We start from the raw sequence: 26394 nt of genomic DNA on the forward strand, positions 1-26394 counted from the left end.
AAATGTCGGGTTCTCAGAAAGAAAGAAAAACAGGCACAATGGCGCTTAATAAACCGTGAAGTGAGTAATTTGATCTATTCTATTCGATAACCCTAACCTCTTATAACCTGCTTTGTGCTAATTCGTTCAAATATCGATTTTTGATTTTGCTTAGCAAACACTTTTTAATTTTTATAATTTATCCTCTTACAATGTCGAAGTCTTTATGTATTTTAAATGCTAATCCAGTAATTTAGTGACCCGCTTTTAAGTTATTAGTTAATAATGGATTCCTCTTGTAAACATTGACAATCATTTCATCAATTTTAATTTTTTTTAGTTTTAAATAAGGACAACTGTAGTATACCGGTGTTCAAAACTCATAGATCCATGAACAAAAAACAAAATCGTGGTAACAAACTAAAACCGAGGGAAACGCATTGAATATAAGAGGAGAACTACGACACAACACTGAAATGCAACACACACAGAAACGGACCAAGCATCAGACAAAATCCCACGATGATAACAAATATAACATCAAAACCAAATACATGAATTTGGGATAGACAAGTACCGTGACAGGTCTTATCGAAATGTGAATTTACACTAAAAAAATAAGAGAAAACAAACGACGCAACGTCAAAATGTAACATATACAGAAACGAACTATAATATAACAATGGCCATCTTCCTAACTTGGTACAGGACATTTTTTAAGGGGGAAAATGGTGGGTTGAACCTGGTTTTGTGGCATGCCAAACCTCGCACTTTAATGGCTATGTTAAATATAACATTGAAATGACAACATAATATTACAGGACTACAATACAAATAAATAGGAGAACATGTTAGACAAAGAAACACATGATTAATAGATAACAAAAAGCATCAGGTTTAAAATTCAATACGCCAAAAACGCGCCTCGTCCACACAAGACTAACAAATGACGTCCAGATATAAAAGATCGAAAGTCAAAGAAAGTCAAAAACATCTTTAACTATCTGGAAGATTGCTGTTCAGATTCTATACGTTTTTAAACATAAAAGGTAGACATCTATCTGAACATATGTGTGCTTATCTATGTATCGATCATTGTCAATTTGTTTAGTTTCTTTTGTTATATATTCTGACATTAAACTCGGATTTCTTTTAAACTGCGAATTATTGTCTGAATTGTTGTGTGTCTGTTTATTCTACAAATCCAACTGGTTTTATAAAATAATTGATATTACAACAAAATGTTATGACATATTTGTATTTTTAGGAGCCAGTTGAGGACCGCCTCGGAGTGATGATTTTCTCATTGCGTTGAAAATCTATTGGTTACCTTTTGCTGTTGTCTGCTCTTTTATCGGGTTGTTGTCTCTTTGACGAATTTATCATTTCCATTCCCAAATTAATGGTAGAACAAAAGGTGTTCGATCATTCTGGATGATAAATAATTAGCTTGCAATCATGAATACTCTTTATCCTCTGTTATAAAAGTATATATGCGTTAAAATTTATAAATAAAATAAACACTTAAAGTCTTAGACTAAATTGACTGATAAATGGACTATCTTTTATTTTATTTTTTTACGGAATAAACGGATAATAGATTTAGAGACGATGAATTCGAGCATCTTTCTTACAGTTCTATGTTTAGTTTATCATTTGGAAAGGATACATTGATCTATCCCTTTTCTAAAGACATAATATATGCAGATAAAGTTATTACTTCTTTGTTCTGATATTTAAAAAAAACGAGTATAAAACTATCCAAACTAAATGAAATATAAACAGCGGTCGTTTTAAAACATCAGCTTTGTTTTTAGTCCATATAGTTATTTAAAGATAGTGGATTTTTTTTAAAAAATATTTGAATATAGAAAGATAGTTTAAATAGACTATGTATAGCTAGGTCATACATAGGATATTTCCAAAAGTTATTTATTGGGTCACTTAATCACTGGATTAACATATAAAACTACTGAAGACTTCGACATTAAAACCTCTAAAATAAATAATATCAATTATCCCAAAGTATCATCATTTTCATTTTGCTTAGTATCTACTTCAACATTCTTTAACTTCTTTTAAACTGCCTTTAACTGTGTGTACTTCAGTGTGATTCTTTATTCTTTATTCTACATTAGTTAGAGAGACGAGCGAGATCTCATAAAACATGCTCAAGCCAGTCGCATGTTTGTGTCTATTTCAAGTCAGGGGCATTTTAACCTTTATAAGTCTTGTATGGTTTTTCAATACACTATCAGTAAGTTTATTCATCTTTTTGAGTAAAGAGTGATGTCAATTTTTACTGAACTAGTTCACATCATTTTTAAAACCAGTTCACACTAGCCTTTGTGTGCGGTTTTGACTTGCTGCGTTGAAGACCCATGGGTGGCCTTTGTTTGTTTTCTGTTATAAGGTCGGGTTTTTGTTTCTATGATACATTTTCCATTTGCATTCTGAATTTTATGGTACAATCTAGATGTGAAAAGTGTTCGTACATTCTGTCTATGAATCACAAATAGTAATCTTGCAATCATAACTACTGTGTATCCTTAGGCATAACAGTGTGTAAAGCGATCATTCTTGAAAATAAATATATGTTGGTCAGCGCACGGTCAAGTTGATATCATTGTGCATGTCAAAATGTTTAACAATTATTCTTCTGCGATCCTATCTCATCTCCTGGGTCCTCCATTGTTTTAAATGGTTTGCCTGAACATATAAAGGGAACTAAAAGGAAATTGCATTGTTACATTCATGAAATAGTAATGACTATTTGGTTTTCCGAACACTAAAACATAGAAACACATGTGACGTTCCCTTGTCACCATCTTACGGTGTTTATATATCTTAACTTGTGCGATTCGCTCGTGTATGTAACAATGTTTTAGATTTTAACGAGAGAAATTTATGTATTACTGAAAAATTATCACACCAGGGTTTTCGTTATCACAAACTAGTCAAAACATTAACTAAATTTTATCATCGGTATAAAGACATCATTCGTGAATATAGCTCAACATGCAGACTTCTTATACGTTCAGGTATTTCACATCCAATTTTAAATGGAAATATTCTTTGTAAAGCACAAAGGTGGCAGTATTCACCTCAGAAACTTACAAAACCTTTGAATAGACTTATTAAGAAGGATTATAATTACGATACTGTTGTCAAGTCATTAAAGATTGCATATGTTGGCGTTAATATTGAGTCACTGATAAGGTCTTTGCATCGGAACTAAACACATTTATTCTAAAAACAGTTGTTGGCATGACACGGGTTATGTTCTTCTCATATATGTCATGATGGTATGATACTAAACCCCTAACGGGAAGGATTGTGCCTGATGTTCATATGATGAAATCATAATCTTTCAGTCAGTTTAATTGAAGTCTGGAGCTGGCATGTCAGTTAACTGCTAGTAGTCTGTTGTTATTTATGTATTATTGTCATTTTGTTTATTTTCTTTGGTTACATCTTCTTACATCAGACTCTGACTTCTCTTGAACTGAATTTTAATGTGCGTATTGTTATGCGTTTACTTTTCTACATTGGTTAGAGGTATATGGGGAGGGTTGAGATCTCACAAACATGTTTAACCCCGTCGCATTTTTGCACCTGTCCCAAGTCAGGAGCCTCTGGCCTTTGTTAGTCTTGTATTATTTTAATTTTAGTTTCTTGTGTACAATTTGGAAATTAATATGGCGTTCATTATCACTGGACTAGTATATATTTGTTTAGGGGTCAGCTGAAGGACGCCTCCGGGTGCGGGAATTTCTCGCTACATTGAAGACCTGTTGGTGACCTTCTGCTATTGTTTTTTATTTGGTTGGGTTGTTGTCTCTTTGACACATTCCCCATTTCCATTCTCAATTTCATACACAGTTTATATTGATATGAAAGAAATGTAAGGTTTTCTTTGCCTTACTCTGTTTAAAATGGAAACACTGATCTAAATTGACAGCTAAATGGTTACTATCGTGGTTTTTTTTTGGAAAAATAATAAAATTAGAGACAGACGATGAATTAGAGCATCTTTGTTGAGGTTATATTCAGTTTATCATTTAGAAAGGATGCATTGATCTATCACACCAGGTGGACTATTTCCTTTGAGCTTAATGTGACTCCATTCTATAAACATGATAAATACATAGGCAATTATTACTTTGCGTTGTTCTAATAAATATGAAAACCAAAGAAGTCTAAAAGTATACAAACTAAATGAAATAAAAATGATGGACAGATTCATGCATCAGCCGGGTTTCAAGACCACATAAGAATTAAAATAATATATTGTCAAAATTGATTTTCTTAAAGTCGAGTTTTTAATGAATGTCGAAATCATCAGCAGTGACAAATGCTTATTCAGCGATTCAATGACCCGTTTAAAGTTATTTAAAGATTGTGGATTTCCCGTGTTTACAGATACAATCGATACTTCCCATACATTGTTAAAGTTTTATTTGAATCTGAAATAATGTTTATATATAGGCTAGGTCATAAAATAGTATATTACCAATAGTTAATGAAATTGCACTTTAGAATAATTAGATTTTTCTGGTACGAATATTCAGAGTGCCGTTGTAGGGTGTGCGTACCCACATCCGGTTTTCTAATAAAATGCCATCGGGAATGAAACGTGAAATGTATACGAAAATTATCGATAAAATGGGGATTTCGTGTAGAACGAGTGAAGAATATGAAAAAATAATATTATCAAATTGTATTTATTAAATAATGATTCAAAATAAACATTGCAAAATTAAATGCACAATGATGGAAAATGAAACTATATAGTGACTACAGTCCCTGAAAAGAAAAAAAAGAAAAATAGACTACTAAAATTAAAGCTTGAGTTTATAAAAATTGAAGAAGCAAGTAATAATAGCAATTTAAACCAATTATAAGAGACTCATGTAACTAATTAAGATTTGGAACAAATTTTACATATCAAATATGATTGTTTTGGCACAGATTTCAATCCGGCTGCACATTTCAAATGTTGCCAGCCTACGTTCACGTTTCATTATTCATTATTACTTGCTTCTTTAAATTTTAATTTTTATAAACTCAAGCTCTAATTTTAGTAGTTTTATATATTTCAAAATTTTATTTTCTGTTTAACATTTTACTAAAAAAAATATTTTAAAATATCATACGGGTATATTTTTAATTTAAAAAAAAATATTTTTCAAGTTTGCATCCTAAAATTTTGTAATAGTATTAATTTCTATCATGTTTTTCTTTTACGGGGACTGTACAGTTTCATTGTCTATCATTGTGCATTTAATTTTGCAATGTTTATTATGTATCATTATTTGATAAATACAATTTGAAAAATCTAATTTTTCATACTCTTCACTCGTTCTACACGATATCCCCATATTATTGATAATTTCCGTAGATATTTCACGTTTTATACCCGATCCGATGGCATTTTATTAGACAACCGGATGTGGGTACGCGCAGCCTAGAGGATGGCAATTTGATTATTCGTACCCGCATGCGGGTACGCGCAGACACTACCTTTAATGAACGGTTGAGACTTCAAGACATGTTTGAACCCGATGAAACATGTTTCGCCTGTCCCAATTTAAATCAAAAGCCTATGGCAAAAAGTATTGTGTATGTGTTTGATATTAGTTCATTTTTATGCTTTGAAGTTAAGTTCACATTTTTATTTAGGAGCCAGTTAATGACTGCATCCAGGTGCTGGATTGTCTCACTGCGTTGAAGACCTATTGTGGCCTTTTGCTGTTTGTTTGCTCTTTGGTCGGGGTGTTGTCTCTTTGACGCATTCCCGATTTCAATTCTCAAATTTATGGTAGAATAAAAGGTGTTGTACATTCTGGATCGCAGGAGTCTGGTTCACAAAAACACTTACGACTAAGTTTGATCGTAAGTATACTAAATTGTTCATGACTTATGACCAATATAAGATTAGACTCTTGATAATTATCTTGCAATCACAAATACTGTATTATATATACATAAACTCAAACATAACCGTGTATAAGCGATAATTCTTGACAATCGAATAAACAATACTATTGTCTAAGTCTATCATTTCCTTATTAACACATAAATGGTTACAATCGTTTATTTGTTTATACAGAATTATAATAGATTTAGTGACAGACGATGAGTTAGAGCATCTGTGTTGCGGTTTATATTTAGTTTATCATTTGGGAAGGATGCATTGATCTATCACACCCTTTTGAGCTTAATGTGACTCCTTTCTATAAACATGATAAATACAGAAAAAAATCATTTACTTTTCTACATTGGTTAGAGGTATAGGGGGAGGGTTGAGATCTCACAAACATGTTTAACCCCGCCGCATTTTTGCGCCTGTCCCAAGTCAGGAGCCTCTGGCCTTTGTTAGTCTTGTATTATTTTAATTTTAGTTTCTTGTGAACAATTTGTCTGCTCTATGATCCGGTTGTTGCCTCTTTGACAAATTCCCCATTTCCATTCTCAATTTTATAACTTTGCTTTGTTTTAATAAATATGAAAACCAAAGAAGTCTAAAAGTATACAAACTAAATAAAATAAAACCGGTGGACAGATTTATGCATCAGCTGGTTTTCTAGTCTACATAAGAATTAAAATACTGCATTGTCATACTAGTAATTAATATTCCTAAAGTCTAGTTTTTAATGTCGTCAGCAGTGACAAATGCTTATTCAGTGATTCAGTGACACGTGTAAGGTTATTTAAAGTTTGGGGCTTTACTGCTTATACAGATACAATCGATACTTTCTATACATTTTAAAAGTTTTATTTGAATCTGAAATAATGTTTATATATAGGCTAGGTCATAAAATAGTATATTACCAATAGATATTTAAATTGCTCTTTGGAATATTTATATTTTTCTGGTTTAACTTTGTAGCTCCTTACAAAAACTTTGCGATCTGCATATTTAGTTGTTTTCATATCTTACTTATAATTCTTTGGTTTAGAGATGATTGCTAGTTTTTCCTCTCTCTGAATTCATCTCTGTAAGTCATTAAGGAACACAGTTTACATTTAGACATATGATAAGGACGTCACTTGAAAAAGAATAAGGAGCTTCTTGTATATATTCTTATATAAGTTTTTAAAACATAAAAGGTAGACATTTTTCTAAATAAATATATACTTTTCATTTATAGTTTATTGTCATTTTGCTTAGTTTCTTTTGTTACCTATTTTGATACTAGATTCTTACTTCTTTTTAAATCTGTTTAATTGTACGTATTGCTCTGTTTTTGTTTTTTCTACATAAGCGTCTAGTTTAATATAGGGCTGAGATTTATAAACATGTTTAAGCCCGCCAAAACATGTTTTCGCCTTTCCCAAGTCAAGAGCCTCTTGTGTATGTTTTTTAATATTAGTTCATGTATATATTTTGGAGTTAAGTACATATTTTATTTAGGAGCCAGTTAAGGACTGGATGCTGGATTTTCTCGCTGCATTTAAGACCCATTGGTGACCGTTTGTTGTTTTCTGCTCTCTAGTCAGGCTGTTTTCTCTTTCACGCATTCCCCATTTCCATTCTCAAATTTATGGCAGAATGAAAGGGGTTCGTACACGTACATTCTGAATCGTAGGAGTCGGGTTCATAAAACAACTTACGACTGAGATTGATCGTATGTACACTGAATTGTTTATGACTTACGACTAATCGTACTCGTAAGCTCTTTTGTGAAATCGACTCAAGATAATGACCTTGCAATCTCAAGTACTGTATATACTTAAACATAACAGTGTACAAGCGATTATTCTTGAAAATAAAATAAACAACATTATCGTCTACGTCTAACATTTCTAGATTGAAAGATTTGGTTACTATCGTTTATTAGTTTCAACGGAATAAAGATAAATCTAGTTGTAGACCATGAATTTGAACGTCTCAATTGTGTAATCTTTTGAAACGGATGCATTGATCTACTAGACCTATTGGACTCCTTTCTTAAAGCTTTCAACTTTTCTCCTTTCTATAAACATGATAGATGCAGAGAAAATTATTACGTTTCAATCTTTGATCTAATAAGACAATAACAATCAAAACCAAGAAGTAAATAAAGACTCACAAAACCAAACGACATGTACATCAACAGTTATAAATTATAATTAAGAAACAACAACGAACTCCGGTAAAAACCGGGAGTGAAATCATGTGCTCCGAGAGGGAAAGCATTTAAAAAATTAACTAAGGTTACATAAATATCAAAACGAAATCTAAATGAAATAGAAACAGTGGAGAGATTAATGCATCAGCTAAGTTTCTAGTCTTCATAAGAATAAAAATGCTATATCGGCATAATGTACTAAATTATAATCCTGGTACCTTTATACTTTAAAATGTGGATTTCTAATGTCGAAGACGTCCGGATTGATAAATGATTATACTAATTCAGTGACCCATTCAAAGTTATTTAAAGATTGTGAGTTTCCCGTGTTTACAGATACTTCTCATACAATTTTATTTTAAATGGTTTCATTTGAATATGAAATAATGTTTATATAGGCTAGGTCATAAGGTAACATCTTACCAATAGTTATTTAAATAACACTTTGGATTATTTTTCTGTTTCTGGCTTAACTTTGTTGTTTCCTAAAAATCCATTGCGATTTGCATAATTATTTGATTCCATATAACTTTTTATTATGTGGTTTTTAATAGAGTAGGTTGTAGTTTTGCCTCTCTCTGAATTTATCTCTGTAAGTCATAAAGGAAAACAGTTTACGTTAAGACATATGATAAGGATGTTACTTTAAACAGAATTTGGAGCTTCTTAATTGTACAGATTATATTTGTTTCGAAAACACAAAAAGGTAGACATAAAAATCTTAAATCTAAATATATAAATTGGTTAATTTATGTATCGATCATTGTCATCTTGCTAAATAAACTCATCATAGATATCAGGACTAAATTTAGTATATACGCCAGACGCGCGTTTCGTCTGCAAAAGACTCATCAGTGACGCTCGTATCCAAAACAGTTAAAAAGGACAAATAACGTACGAAGTTGAAGAGCATTGAGGACCAAAATTTCTAAAAGCTTTGCCAAATACAGCTAAGGTAATCTATGCCTGAGGTAGAAAATCCTTAGTATTTCAAAAAATTCCAAAATTTTGTAAACAGTAAATTTATAAATATAACCATAACTATGACAATTCATGTCAGCACAAAAAGTGCTGACTACTGGGCTTGTGATACCCTCGGGGAAATAAATCTCCACCAGCAGTGGCATCGACCCAGTGGTTGTAAATAAACTCATCATAGATATCAGGACTAAATTTAGTATATACGCCAGAGGCGCGTTTCGTCTGCAAAAGACTCATCAGTGACGCTCGAATCCAAAACAGTTGAAAAGGCCAAATAAAGTACGAAGTTGAAGAGCATTGAGGACAAAAATTCCTAAAAGTTTTGCCAAATACAGCTAAGGTAATCTATGCCTGAGGTAGAAAATCCTTAGTATTTCAAAAAATTCCAAAATTTTGTAAACAGTAAATTTATAAATATAACCATAACTATGACAATTCATGTCAGCACAAAAAGTGCTGACTACTGGGCTTGTGATACCCTCGGGGAAATAAATCTCCACCAGCAGTGGCATCGACCCAGTGGTTGTAAATAAACTCATCATAGATATCAGGACTAAATTTAGTATATACGCCAGAGGCGCGTTTCGTCTGCAAAAGACTCATCAGTGACGCTCGAATCCAAAACAGTTGAAAAGGCCAAATAAAGTACGAAGTTGAAGAGCATTGAGGACAAAAATTCCTAAAAGTTTTGCCAAATACAGCTAAGGTAATCTATGCCTGAGGTAGAAAATCCTTAGTATTTCAAAAAATTCCAAAATTTTGTAAACAGTAAATTTATAAATATAACCATAACTATGACAATTCATGTCAGCACAAAAAGTGCTGACTACTGGGCTTGAGATACCCTCGGGGAAATAAATCTCTACCAGCAGTGGCATCGACCCAGTGGTTGTAAATAAACTCCTCATAGATATCAGGACTAAATTTAGTATATACGCCAGACGCGCTAAGTTTCTTTTGTTACCTTTTTCTGACATCGGACTCGGACTTCTTTTAAAATGCGTTTAACTCTGTGTACATTTATTGTGTGTTTCGTTATTCAATATCAGCTAGAGGTATAGAAGAGGGACGAAAGATACCAGAGGGACAGTCAAATTCATAAATCGAAAATAAACTGACAACGTCAAGGCTAAAAAGGAAAAAGAGACAAACAATAATGCACATGACACAACATAGAAAACTAAAGAATAAGCAACACGGAGCCCACCAAAAACTATGGGTGATCTTAGGTGCTCCAGAAGGGTACGCAGATCCTGCTCCACAAGTGACATATAGGAGAGGGTTCAGATCTCACAAAACATGTTTAATCCTGGCGCAAGTGTGTACTTTTTCCAAGTCAGGAGCCTTTGGCAATTTTCCGTTTTTGTATGTTTTATTACGTCTGGCGTATAAAATTATAATCCTGGTACTTTTGATAACTATTATTAGTTCATTTATATGTTTCAGAGTTTAGAGTGACTTTTATTTTAACTGAACAAGCACATAATTTTATTATGCAACCACTTAAGGACTGCCTCCGGGTTCAGGAAAATTTACGATGCGCTAAAGACCAATATTTTGGCCTTTGTCTGTTTTCTGCTATTTGGTCGGATTGTTGTCTCTGTAAGTTGCACTTTGTAAATACAGCTGTTTCTCAAACCACGCCTCTTTTTTGGGAGAAATAGAATATTCATAAATAATAAATGTTGTTTACATACTGGTTCCCAGTTCTGGTATGTAGGTTGCAGCTCATAAATATATATGTGGATGTTGCTTATATTGACATCTGCGGTCACCCTACAGTCGAGGTAGGGGCAGTTTTACAAAATTGTTAAGAACTTTTAACAACACAATGCACTCATATCAGGTACTAGCACCATTACATGTAAGTCATACTACATAACTGAAATCTTCACAAAACACTAGTTCAGGGAAACAATGCGCATGTGCAAGATCGATCGTGATTTTGCGTTATCGACTAATTAGATACGAGATTTGATAAACTGGGGGCATTATCAGTTTATTGATATATCTGATGGGCATCGTTATTACTGTAGTCAGATCAATGAATTTTCATACATGCTATGGCAAACTAAAAAATATACAATATATGACAAAAATAAATTAATTAATTAATAATATTATATAACTTGTGGCCAAGAACAGTAGAATAAATATATACGTTGGACATGATAAAACAAAATGATATTTGTCCTCCAAAACATTTATATTGCAACATATTATATTTTCTCTTTGAGTATTCAGATAACGACCAACTTCAACACTTAATCTAAGTGTGCCGCTACGCAAATACTGGTTTACATGTATATATATCGTTTGTGAATACAAAAAATACCTTCACGCAAAAATGGACAGATTCATGCTGTGATGTTCACTTAGCAGATTGTCTTTATATTCAAGAAGGTACTGATCTTGGGTCATAAAAATAAAAGTCAATCAACACCTAGGCCATATGGTATGATAAAGTTTTACCGTAAACTATTAATCTCACCAGGCGACAGTTAGACACAATTAATATACCCTTAAAAATCATAATCATGTTCTGACAGTTAGGTACCATTAACATACATGTATATATTCGAAATGCTAGACCTGATTGCATGCGTGTATTAAATTTACGTAAGTTTATTGTGCTTAATTCAAATGCATCGGACATTGACAATTTTTTAAAGGAAGGGTATATGCATGGGTCGTGCAGCATTTTATTTTGATATATTGTGAAGCATACATGATATTGTAAACAGAATATCTAGTTAATTTCAATGAGATTTATTAAGATCTTAAACAGAAAAAAAGACACTTTTTGTTGTTGTACCTTCAGAAAGTAAATTAATTTTCACACATATACATATATAGTTTGGCATTTGATTACATACATTAAATGAACAGTTCTGACATATATTTGTTTTTGTGTCAGAAAATTCACGTTAGTAGGTAGAAAAATGATACTAAATGCGAAAATAATAATGTTATATTACAGTTGCTACCCCCCCCCCCCTTTTTGGACAAAAAGAAAACAATTGTTGTCATTTTGTCGATACGACGAGGTCTTTAAGATTTAAGAGTGAAATATTGTTTACTTGGATCTTTTGGCATACATGATCCTTCTTTTTGACAAGTTTCGCGAAAGCGATACTAAGCGATCCTAGATTCCGCCGATTACTTCAGCATTTAGGTTCAGACTGTGGTTAAAGTTTTGTTTTACATCAAAATCGTTGTCAAACATAATGGAATTTCGGGATTTTGGGGCAGAAGCTTCTTTATGTCCAAAATACAGTATATATGCAGGGCAAAATTTTGCAAATATTTATTTACATTTTCCGTATTTTACTACAAGATGGACTTCGTTTTTCCTAAACAGTTAATTTCATGTTTTGTATGAGGTTAAAGATTTTCATGCATTCATCAATAACCGTTTTGTTTAAACGTCAAGATCATGATAATGATATATGAATATTGAAACTATTTTGTTCTACATTGCGCTGGACTGTACTCGTTTGTTCAAAATGCAACAGTCAGAGTAAAGGCATTGTATAAATCAAGTGAGTGCGGCTTTTTGGCTAAGAGTTTCATTCCATATGACGACCTATAGCTGTTTGATTTTATGGGAACTTATATTTCATGGTTTGAACAAGGAACGTATAAACTGTTCCAAGTTTTAGCGATCAGATTATTTATACAATATTGAAAGCATAACATTTATGAACCCATGGTTATTTTTTATTGAATACATCGCATAATATCATTCATTGCGACTATGTGTGATGACCAGCATCAACATTTTAAAAATCTCCGGTTTAGATTGCTTATTTATATTTTCCCGACAAAAGCTAAACAGAATAAATAATGTAGTGTCACCAGTGTATGATATACTGTTTTGTCAATTAATGCCATTACACCAGCAAGTTTCTGGAAATTATTCTCAATCGCCAAAAATGATATTCTGCACATAAACTTCCTCAAAGTTCTAAACAGCCTCCAGTGACTTGAAGGATCTCGTTCCTTCTTTAGAGGTCCTTCTTTGTCAAATTTTTCGTTTTTGGTTATTTGCAAGCCGTAATTTCAAATTTCTTTTCCAATTTTCTCCCGTTATTTTCAAACACTATGGTTCGAAATTTTTCACAATGTTTTTGTTTTATAAACAAAAAACAGATGACACTCAACGACTTCACAGTTAAACGGGAAAGCGGTGGGCGTCCTAATAAACGCCTATTAAACATCGAATATTGATGTGTACCATATATGACTTTGCCCCCAGTTGATCCAAATCTCGCATATTCTCGTATGAATTTTAATTAAACGCTTGACCCACTCAGAATTCTAGGTCGCGAACAAGCTTTCCCTGAACTAGTGTATTCTAGCATTTTAGTTAAGTTTTAGACGGTTTTCGTGTGAAACGAAAGTTGCCGCAATCGTGTTCATCCTTAATATTAAAATGTAAGTTATATTTTATGATAATACATAACACATATAAAGATTGAGAATGAACACGGATGCGTCCACTTTCATTTTTGACGAAAACCATCTGAAAAGTGACATTTTTCGGCATATATGGTAGATTTTTTTTATATTTAAGCTTGAATCGGTTCGTTTTTAATGAAAAAATTAGTTAAAATCTTTCACATAAACAAATTGATTCAAATGAAATAGACACTTAGGCGTGGAAAAAGTGATAAAAATCTTTCGTCAGATCATGAACCTTAAATTTGAGGCAAAAATCGGTCCTTACCGGACCTACTCCTTTTATATACTAGGAAACTAGTTGGTCAATTTGTTTAGCTTGGGTGCGCATTATTCTTTCATTTAAAAAAAAAAAGAAATAAGTCGTGTGTTAGATGGGTGCATTTAAGTCCTTAACTAGACGTCTTTTTTAAATATTACACTCGCCTATGATGCTTTTTTTCTTTCTACACCTGGGAAAAGGTGACCACGCCTTAGTCGTACTTTTTAGTCGTAGTCATTTTTTTGCGGTGATAATTTTTTCTAATATATCAATCACATTTCCGTCATTTGGCCCCGTCCCCAAATTCGTGAATAACTCAGCAGGGGCGGATCCAGGAATTTATTAGGGGGTGGTCACCTTTTGAAATCTTAAATCAAAATTCATTTTTTTTTATTGGTATCATGAAAATAGTTACAACTATAGAAGACAAAAGTTACACATTATTTATAAAATTGATTCCAATTTCATTTTTCTTGGATGCCTACGCAAACATGTCAACTATAACATCAAGTTCTAACTCTAAATTGTAATGCACGTGCATCAGTGCAAGTCCATTGAGTCGGTCCTGGCCCATTGTTGCACGTAAAAATGTTTTCAGTAACCCGAGCTCACTATTCGAACGCTCACATTCACAACTTGTTACATTTATTGTGCAAACAATTTTGAGAATTGCATATATATTGGGATAATCAAGTTTGTTGCATTTTTTAATGGTTTCAGCAGCTGACTTTGGCAACGTATCTGTGGTATGTTTCCAGAAATGCAACCACCTATCTACTTCCGAAGAAATTCCAAATGAACTAGTCAGAGATGGCAACTTCACAGGAAAACTGCTTCCTGGCTGCCACATAAATCGATTCAGTGAAGACGATATCTCACCCTGCGTCTTAAACAACATCTCATGTCGCCTCTTTGGCTGAAAATTTATATTTATCAACCAATTATATGCCGTTTGTCAAATTAACTTGAGAGGTATCCTCTAACTAAATATTATCAGAGACATGATATAATGTATAATACAATTATTATTTCTGATATTATATAGGAAATAACTAAAGCATCACTGAAAAGGGCCTCTTTTTGGACAGTCAGTCGCCGCCCCCTCTCCCCTTATGAAAATTTCATTAGCGGGATTAACTCATTTGAATTCGTGGAGAGAGTTTTAAAAAGTTGGGGCGAACCAATAATGGGGCGAGTTGACAGTAAATCTGCCATTTGGAGTACTTTCGTTATGTCAAAGCTTACTTTCGGTTTAGTCAATCAAGGGAGTTAATCACAGTACAATCATGGCCGAAGGCGAAGAGTTTCGCATTCCAACAGGTAATATAAACTTAGCATATTGGAAACAACGAGCACTTTGACTCAATTTAGCACGTTAGTTTAGGAAATGCTTTATTTCTGGAGGGAAAGAATGATGGGTTGACGGAGTAATAAACTGTATGGCTGTTTATCTTCAATATCGATAGAAAAAGGGGGAAGGGCAGTCGTCAGGTTTTGATACGTCTACCATATTTTTGATTTAATACAGCATTCTTAATTGTCTAAATAGAATTAAACAGCCTTTGGAATTTTGAAAGTTTTATGTAGAGTTTATTAAGAGAGACATGAGGGGGTCTGCTCGTTTCTGTATGACAATGTATGAAATGATTAATCTCTGTGATGGGATTGCTTCCCTTTAACTGGTTGGGGAGAAGGCCACAGACCACAATTAATTCCTCTATCAGTTCTTTATAACCTTTTGCATCATTAAAAAAATCGCACCATGCACTTTTGTCAAATTTTTTGTGTGTGTAATGTATTGTCCTAGTCCAAATATATATCCAAAATTCAGAAAGATTGAAGCAATCACTTTTATAAATTTAGCCAATACACATCCATACCCCTATTGACAAGTCAAGAGATGTTCCGAAAACTGTAAATATCACCTTTTTGCACTTGACCTAATCACTCATTCCATATCAAAATCAGTTAAAATACAACATCCAAAAATTTATTTGACCTCTCTTCTTTCATTTCCACCCAAAAAGATTTAAGGAATGAGTGAGGAAAGGAAAGAAAAAAATTAAGGAAAAATACACTCTAATTAAAAGGAACTATATTCGTGGACAACGAAAAGCGGGGTCATTAATTGTGGTCTTGGGCCTATTAGGGGCCTAAAACTTGACCAATTCTTATAAAACTTGGCATGATTCAAGCTTAGTATATCATAAAACAGGTTACAAAGTTTCAAAGCCATATGATTCAAATAAAAAAAATGTGGAATTTTTTATATCTGAATTTTGGGTGCTGAATTGTGGCGTTGAATTAGAACAATTAAAACTATCAAATTTGAGCTTCTAAAAACCAAAAGATACCAAAACTAACACTTTTTAATGTCTCTATGTATAAGTTAACATCTAGTTAAAGCAACAGAAAGCATACTTCATGTATCAGACTTATGAAAAATGGCCAGAAGTTAATTTTATATGAGCCTGTGCCAAAAAATAGAGGTTTTCAATTAGGGTGAGGTCTTATATCAAATGTAATATTTTTCACTTACCACAATTTTCTGAAGTTGTTAAGTTATCAAAAAAACTTTAACAGGTTATAAATGTACTTTTAATGGAAATATAAGTTTCAAATAGCATAACAGATGTGGATAAAATGGTCTTTAGCAATGTTATGCTTAAAAAAACAGATTGCCAGTTTAGGCCGTTCCCCACATTTGCATATTTAAAAGCATATAAATGATATGGGAGATGGAGATATACTTCTTTTTGCTAAAATCTGTGCTCAGATATGATAAAAACATGGACCCTGGATGTAACAAGACTGTCACTTTCAACTATATATGCAGACAGTATGGTCTGATGCAAAGTTTATTAACTTTACTGTTTAAAAACTGAATGAAATTTCAGCCTCAAAAGGCCAATATTTAAACCACTAGCTATCCAACAGAAGAAAGTTAAGGTATTCTGTGAAACAGAAATGGTTAAGTAACCAGTAACAAGTGTTTTTGATGTAGATTCAGTGCAATCTGTTTTGGAATACAACTTTTAAGTGCATAGAACTTCACATTTCACCTGCTGCGTATACTGACCGTTAGACTTAGACTACTAAAACAGCACATTTTGCACTCTTTTTATGTTTTTATCTACTTTTTTTGTGTTTAGAGTTCACAAATAAGTTAAACAACTGAAATAAATACCACAAACACAAATAGATATCAGAAAAAAACTGTCAGAGAGAAATTAAGCATGCTGTTTTTGAAAAAATAGTAAAAAAAGTGAAAAAGCTACATTTTAGGCATTTAACCTGAAAAGTGACTTTTTCACAAAATTTCTATCAAATGAAAGTGAAAATCATTTCTTCTCATATAGTTTGACAAATCAATACCAATAGATCATTCAGAAAAGATGTCAAAGTAAAAATTCAAAATTTGCTGAAATGCACCTCTTAGGCCACAGACCACAATTAATTCCTCTATCAGTTCTTTATAACCTTTTGCATCATTAAAAAAATCGCACCATGCACTTTTGTCAAATTTTTTGTGTGTGTAATGTATTGTCCTAGTCCAAATATATATCCAAAATTCAGAAAGATTGAAGCAATCACTTTTATAAATTTAGCCAATACACATCCATACCCCTATTGACAAGTCAAGAGATGTTCCGAAAACTGTAAATATCACCTTTTTGCACTTGACCTAATCACTCATTCCATATCAAAATCAGTTAAAATACAACATCCAAAAATTTATTTGACCTCTCTTCTTTCATTTCCACCCAAAAAGATTTAAGGAATGAGTGAGGAAAGGAAAGAAAAAAATTAAGGAAAAATACACTCTAATTAAAAGGAACTATATTCGTGGACAACGAAAAGCGGGGTCATTAATTGTGGTCTTGGGCCAGAATCTGAGACTACTTTTTAATGTGTAAAAGTAGTCCCTGAGTACTTTTATCATTTATGAGTATCATCGTTGTCTCATATGCATGTATGTTTTTGTATGTCATATGTTTTCATATCGAACATCCATATTTCATCAGTTTTGATTGCATATATGGACCATAATTTGGTATTCGGCCTTTGGTTTCTTTTTGTATCCTTTTTTATAAGTTCTAAAATTTTAACTTTTATTTTGTGGGTTGTGTTGGTGCTAGAATAGTATGAATGGAACAATTGAGTTTTTTAAGAAAAAATTAATACATTTTGATTCACCGTTTACGTGACAGGAAACCAAACAGGAAACCAATCTTTATTTTCTTTATTTTGCACAATATAATTCAAAAGGCATAAATAAACACCATTACTAGTGTTACCTGCTTCATGTTAATATTTAAAATCTATTTTCAATGTTATATAAAAGTTTTTTTTAAACGTGACAGGAAACCATAAGAAACCGAAAGCATTTTTTTAGTTTTATTTTATTGCAAAATCTGCTTAAAATAATCTGAACAGTATACTTTTCTTAAAATCCATCTTAAATGTAACAGTATAATAAAAATTCCTAAATATGTGCTTGTTTTGAAAACAATTAGTACAATTTATTCAGAATTTTCCATATTTTCTTCATTGATACAGGATACCATAATCGTTGTATCTTGATGTTTTGGCCAAAAAAATATATTTATATTTGGTTTTGAAATTCCAGTTATATAAAATTTATTCCAAATCATTGGCAATGTAAAATTCTTTAAATCCAGTAAAGAAAAAAACTTTTAACTTGGAATTAAAATCTTTAAAATAGGCACCATGTGATATTTGTGACCTGTACACCATCTACATGGTTTCCACATTTTAACCTACTTTAGTGGGCTAAAATCAATAAAGTACTTCCTTTCAAATCATGCCTGGTAAAAGTTTACTTTTCCTTTGACAAGTTTATTGCGTTTCTGAAAAGTGTTTGCAGAACATGAATAAAAAAAAATAATTAAAAATTGTGACAAAGTTACCAACTTTGTACATGTACATTCCAAGTGTAACGGTATATTAACATGCATTTTTCATTTAATTATCTTTATTCACCTAAAATATCCAGTTATATTTACTGCTGAAGCAAAATCAATCTAACGAACATCAGCACCATGATAAGAGACGTAATTTCGATTGAATTTTCCAAGGACCCTTTACATCGTTATTAGGAAACGTAGTGTGTTCTAACGTCTGTCAAATATGAAATCGATTTTGTCAAGTCATTGGGCATTTATTTTCACACAGGATGAAGGCGCATGCGCAAGAGTGAAGGCACGTTTTTCAAATCGGAGCGAAAGAAGCAGAAAAAGTTTACTTATCTACAACATCTAGGGAGTAAAAAGCAGGAACTAGCATACATACAAACACTGTGAACCCATATAGTCACAAAAACAAACATTAATAGTGAAATTTGGGACTTTTGACATTGTAAAATACCAAAGCAAAACAAACGGCCCGAGACCCGCCATCTTTGTTTTTGTCATCCATCCATATTTACTATTTATCATAAATACAAAACCAACATATGATGATGTGTTGCTAAAAAGTTAGCAGGATATCAGTCCCAATATATCATCTTGTACAAATAATATTAAGCAACGTCAGCAAATAGAACAACAATCCATGTCCAACGCAAAACTTGTAAAATTTATCAACAAGACCACCAGTCCGCCAACAACACCCAAAAAGTATACACCTGTCATACTTACGGACAGTAAAGGGAACTGGCTAAAACAAAAAGTCAACCCAACAAACCAAGTTGAACATACAATTAAATGGTGGAGCAAAAGTGGAGCAAATGGTAAAGACAGATACAAGTGGCTTGAAAATAACATACGCCAAAAAATAAATGACCTAGGACCAATCTGGTTATACATATGGTTCGGCACTTGTGACCTTACCACATACAACAAAGGCTACATAGCAATAACTGCACATGGAACCGATGCAATAGACAATACCATTCAATACTATCATAAATGCATTGAATTAATACAAACATTTGACAACTGTAGGGTAACCATACTGGAAACACCAGTCTACTCCATATACCATTGGAATAAGGGGAAACATCATAAAACCCCAGACAACTTTATTACACAAGACAAAGAACTAGCAGAACAAGTTGTCCAACTAAACAACAAAATCAAAGAAATAAACAGCACTTTAAACAGCCACACTCCAAAATTCTCGAACGACTTACAAGTGAGATCAAAATATAAAAAAGGAGCACATCGAACTGAAACAAACAGAAGTTACTACAATTTCCAACTATACGCCGATGGAATACACCCAACAAACCTACTAGCACGAACTTGGCTAAAGAAAATAGCAACTCAGGCACAGATAGACTGTTGGTAACACGTGTTCCACACGCACTGGTCAGCACGGGCTTTTCCGAGCTAAACCAGGACTGTAAACACAAAAGAACTTTAACACACCAAGCAGAAAAACAACACACAATATTGAATACTGATCCCACTCACCAGCAAACAACAACGATTGATATATAGAAAGTGTTCTAAATTCTGGTCAGCACGGGCTCATCCGCGCTATACCAGGACAGAAAACACAAACATCTCTACAATCAATACCAGAAGAGTACAACATCACAATGAATATAATCAACATCATAATACTCATAAGCTTCCTGTACAATATCGGAACAAATTTAACAACCAGTAAAACATGGGAACATCAACAACTACTTACCTGTGTACTAAATAAGAACATGTCAACAACAGGCAGAAGACCAATCACACTACCAACAACACCAACCGTGAAACAACACCTCACACTATTATTACTCATATTAGGAGGCGACATAGAACTAAACCCTGGGCCAAGAGGAAAACAACAGAGCATATACCCATGTGGACTATGCGACCACCCAGTAACATGGAAGTGCGATGGGGTTTGTTGCGATGATTGTGACATATGGCACCATAGATCATGTATTGAACTCTGTACAGTTGACTATGAACTTCTACAAAGATCAAACGTACAATGGCACTGTTGTAAATGCGAAAGTATAAATGTGTCATCTTTTACATTTCACAGCTATGAACTGAACACATCAAACTACTATGAACCACTCACACATGATATATCATTCGAATCTGTGTCATCAAGCATATTTAGTCCGCTAAAAACCAGCAGCCCAAGACTAAAAGCTCAATCATCAACAACAAATAATACCAAAAATTGCAGTAACAAAAGTAGAACACAAAGCAGTAATGTATTTAACTTGAACGAGAAAAGGAACTTGAGAATTCTAACCGTCAATTGCCGAAGTATAAAAGACAAGACTTCAGAATTTAAAGCAGCCATTAATTACATAAAACCTGACATCATCTGTGGTACAGAATCCTGGCTCAAAGGAGAAAAACCCGGAAAAACCAGCACAAAAGACGCTATCAAATCAAGCGAAGTATTCCCAGATGACTACAATGCCTACAGGAACGACAGGGGAACACTTGGAGGGGGAGTCTTTATCCTGGTCCATAAAGATATCATATCAGTTGAACAGTCTAGTCTAGTCACCAATTGTGAGATAGAATGGGTAAAAATACACCTTAAAGGCAAAAAAGAACTGCTTATTGGATCATTCTATATGCCACACCGGAACATGAAATGCCTAGATGAACTAGAAAAATCTTTACAAATGATAGCAAATTCAAACACCAACGTCATGCTTACTGGAGATTTTAACTGCCCTGACATAAACTGGGAATCAATGTCAGTACCAAATAACTCAAGTGATAAGGAGATACAAACCAAACTCATGGAAATAACATCATCATTCCAACTCACTCAAATCCATGAACAACCAACAAGAGAAGACAACCTCCTTGACATAGTATTAACCACAAACCCATCACTTGTCAAAACATCCAAAAACACACCTGGCATATCAGACCACGAAATGATTGTTACAGATTGTGACACCAAACCTTACTACCAACGTAGCAAACCCAGGAAGTGCTATATATACTCAAAGGCAAACTGGAACACTATTAAAGAGGAGATCTTAATAACATCAACAAAACTCCGACACATGCAGGATCGTGGAACAAACGTACAAGAAATGAGCGACACCTTTAAGAAAGAACTCTTTCAAAGTATGGACAAACACATCCCATCAAAAGAAATCCGCTCTAAGAACAGCTTGCCCTGGATAAACCACAAAATTAGAAAACTCTTTAAAAAGAAACAGCGGCTATACCAACAAGCTAAGAAAACTAAAAAGTGGTCAAACTATAGACAGTTCCAAAAAGAAGTAAAGCGACAAGTCAGGAAAGCAGAATACACATACATCAATGATACTATCATCAAAGGCCTAGAAACAAACAATACAAAGCCATTCTGGAAGTATATCAAATCCAGGAAAACAGACAACATTGGTGTATCACCTTTAAAAGACAAGGGGAAATTAGTCAGCGACAGCAAAGGAAAGGCAGAAATTTTAATCCAACAATTTAGATCCGTATTCACAATTGACAAATCAACATCAATACCTAAAACAACAAAATACATACTGGAAACAATACCGAATCTACTTATAACCACAAAAGGGCTAGAAAAACTACTCAAAGATGTAAACCCATCGAAAGCATCTGGACCAGATGGTATACCAAACAAAATACTTAAAGAGTGTGCCGCAGAAATAGCACCAGGACTTACTGCCATCTTTCAAACATCAATAGACACTGGCCAACTACCCGAAGACTGGTTAAACGCAAACATCTCGTGTGTATTCAAAAAAGGAGACAAACACGCAGCAGAAAACTATAGACCAGTCTCATTAACATCGGTACCTTGTAAACTATTAGAACATATCATATGCAAGCACATCCTCAAACATCTTGAAAAGCACAGAGTCTTAACATCACTCAACCATGGATTCCGATCTGGCTACTCATGTGAAACACAACTATTAGTCACCTTACATGACTTCATGAAAGCATTTGACGCCGGACTACAAACTGATATCGCAATCCTGGACTTTTCAAAAGCCTTTGATACAGTACCACACAACAAATTATTATCAAAAATGGGAGAATACGGAATTCGAGGACAACTAAACAACTGGCTAAATATGTTTCTGACACAGAGAAAGATGAAAGTAGTAGTAGAGGGAGAACAGTCAGAAGAAGTTAAAGTGGACTCAGGTGTTCCACAGGGAACCGTTCTAGGACCATTACTTTTCCTATGTCATATTAATGACCTCCCGGACACTGTCAAATCATCAGTAAGGCTGTTCGCCGATGACTGTCTATTATACAGAACCATCAAAACAGAGAAAGATCACAAACTGCTACAAGAAGACCTAGCTAGCCTAGAAGATTGGGCAAATAAATGGGGTATGCGATTTAACGCAAAGAAATGCTACATACTAAGCATAAAGAACAAAAGCCAGAGATTCTATACACTCAACGGCCACATACTCCAACAAGTTCAGAGCAACCCATACCTAGGAGTGCAGATATCAGAAGACCTGAAGTGGAGCACGCATATAACAAACGTTGCCAAAAAGGCTAACTCAACCCTAGGCTTCCTCAGAAGAAATTTACGATACTGCCCACAGGAATGTAAGAAAACTGCTTACATTTCCTTAGTAAGATCTACAATGGAATATGCAGCAACAGTATGGGACCCCTACAGTATTGCAGACTCAAACAAGCTGGAAAGAGTACAAAGACAAGCAGCACGCTTTATAACAGGCGATTATAGAACTAGAGAAGATGGCTGCATAACAAACATGCTTACAAAATTAAAACTACAGGAACTACAATTGAGACGCACGAGCCAAAAGCTTATATTTATGTACAAGGTGGTTGAGGGGCTGGTACCTGCTATTGATCCAGACGACTTCCTCAAATCAGCGAGACCAAGACGAAACATCACAGCTAAAAAGTTTGACAACTATCAAGCCACGAACATTGTTGAAAAACAAGTGAGGAACAATACCAGGTGTTTTGACATTCCTACTAGTAAAACACCGCAACATTCAAATTCATTCTTTGTGTCAACAATAGTAAATTGGAACCATCTAGAAGACACTATTGTACGCGCAACTAGTGTAGAGAGCTTTAAATCTGCTCTCGCGAAACGTCAATAAATCGACGGCGCCTTCACTCCCGTTGTATAAAAGCCAGAATTGGTAGCTACGACGTACCCATACAGATACAGAGGATCGTATGTAACATTATGCACATAGGAAAAATAACAGACCACTGTCGCAATCTCTTTGACAATTGTATTTTCCTCTTTTAAACAAGACGAAACAAGTCTACAGATTATGTTTGCTAACATCCCGTTGGAAACAAAAACAATGTTTAGACCTAGTATTTCGTACATCCGGCCGTAATGGCGTTATCACATGTTAGTCACGTGTTTCACGTATGACCGGAAATGGTTAGAACTTAAGGACAAAAACAATTTTAATAAATAACTGGACTTCTGTTTCGTGTGAAATGTAACGCATAACGACAACGTAATTTTCTTACTTAATTATTACGAAGATCAAAACAAGAATGTAAATCATCTCGGATTTACCTGTTTGAACATCTCGCGAGAGTTCATATTTGCATTATTGTTTTTAAGAATTCTATTACACAAAGCAGATTACATCATCTAAAATTTGCCTTACGAAATTGGACATAAAAGTCACGCCACTTTTCTTACATCTGCTACATAAATACTTATAGTTCTCGGCATTTTCTTCTCACTATTCTTATTGGTCGATGTTCCTTGTTATTTGAAAGCAAAAGTTACGAATTTGCCGGTGACGATTATCCGGTACCACGATTTCCCGAGAACTACGAGAACAACATAATATCCCGAAAACAAGATTATATATCCCGAGAATAAGATTTTTTATGGTGTTATATGTGTTTTTTTGCTTAAATAAGTGTAACAGCATACAATGATTAAGGTTTATGGCGTTCATAATTAATAAAAGTACACGCAATCTTCAGAAAAAGAAACAACACCAAGCTTTAGCTTAAAAGGAGATATTTGGAGAAAATTGTACAGTAATTACAGCATTTAATTATATCATAAGAAAACAATATAATTACTAAGATTTTGAAAACATGTTATTTTAGTAAAAACTTTGACAAATCATAATTTATTTCATTTTATTAACAATAACAATAACGATATAAATAAAATTTATTAACAATAGAGACATATAATTAATTAACAACAATCAGTTTTTATATGAATGTTTAACATTTTTTTTTTAATAAAATATATTCTTTCAGTACATTTGATACTTTTCTTTTCTGTCAGTCCTTCCAGAGACATATAATACATGTATTATATGTCTCTGGTCCTTCTAAGATCTTCTAATACTTTGATTTTCATAAGTTGTCTACCGAATGTCCGCCATATTGTGTTCAACAAGGATTTTGTATGTACAAGACATAGAAATCGAATTTTTGACCTGAAATTGCATTTTTATTGAATAAAAACGAGTATTATCTCTTATTAGTATTCTTTATTATTGTAAAAAGTAGTAAAAACACAATAAAAACACCTATAACACAATTAAAAATTTTGTTCTCGGGATATATAATCTTGTTTTCGGGATATTATGTTGTTCTCGTAGATCTCGGGAAATCGTGGTACCCACGATTATCTATAAATCAGTCAGCGTTATGCTCTTCAGAAGCAAAAAGTAACGCGAGAAACGACACAAAAATAAGGTTGTAGAATCTTTGAAATTCGTATATTTCAAATTTTTTTCTAGGGAAGAGTAGCATACACTTGTATGTTGATAAAAATAATGGCATCTTTTAATAGATGTAGTTACAACTTTTCTTACAGTAATTCACATTTTATCACTTTTCTATAGTTATAGGAAACGGAGCCCAATAGCAAATTATGGTCCATATGTAAATGCTCTTTTGTTCCGACATTGGAAAGTGTCCAGGCAGAAAGAACTAACTAGCCAAAAAGAGGAACTTATTAACTAGTTACTATGTTCTTCCTAGCTATGGTTTAAAAGTTCCAATGGAACATATCAACTAGTTAGAAAGTTCCTTTTTGCCAAATTAGTCAAAACCAGAACTAACAAACTAGCACAAAAGTTCCAACAGAACTTATCAACTAGTCACAAATTTCCATTTGGAGAATTCATGTAAAGTAAAAGCGCAACATATTACATTTGAACCTTTTCAAAGGGGAACATAGATTCTAAGCCACAAAAATCAAACGGAACTTATCAACTTCTCACAAAGTTCCTCTTTGTTAGGGTTAGGGTTAGGGTTAACTAGCTACATTGTTCAGGGTCTTTTCAACTAGCTACTTTTTTCCGGACCTTTTTGGCTGCACTTGGATTTAAACAACTAGTTGGAAAGTTCCATAGGAACGAAATAATTAATTTAAAAGTTACACCCGAACAAAGTAACTGACGGAACCTTGTGGCTGTTACACATATGCGTACATTGTGACATGTTTTTCCAGTTTCTACATGTACAATGTATCATGTGTATATTTGGAATCAAAACTAGTTCTCCAAACTTGCTCCTCCTTTTCGTTTAGTTGTTTATATGTAGCACAAGGGAATGTGACATATAAACAACCCAACAAAAACTGGTAGCAAGTGCAGAGAACTAATTTTAATTATATTGTTGAACA

General features: G+C 33.4%; 1 protein-coding gene across 2 annotated transcripts in view; it reads left to right on the forward strand.

The window, feature by feature from the left end:
* The first annotated feature begins 41 nt into the window (after window positions 1-41).
* The window catches only part of LOC134682992 (uncharacterized), a 35279-nt gene continuing 8926 nt past the window's right edge, over window positions 42-26394 (forward strand). Inside the window, exon 1 of one of the 2 annotated variants that reach the window (XM_063541974.1) lies at window positions 42-60. In XM_063541974.1, coding sequence (XP_063398044.1) covers window position 60 — 1 coding nt within the window. In that variant the 5' untranslated portion in view covers window positions 42-59. Of the gene's footprint in view, window positions 61-14973; window positions 15118-26394 lie in introns of those variants that run through there. The other variant, XM_063541973.1, reaches the window with a different exon arrangement.

This window comes from Mytilus trossulus, chromosome 9, assembly GCF_036588685.1.
Source record: "Mytilus trossulus isolate FHL-02 chromosome 9, PNRI_Mtr1.1.1.hap1, whole genome shotgun sequence".
Taxonomy (NCBI): Eukaryota; Metazoa; Mollusca; class Bivalvia; order Mytilida; family Mytilidae; genus Mytilus; species Mytilus trossulus.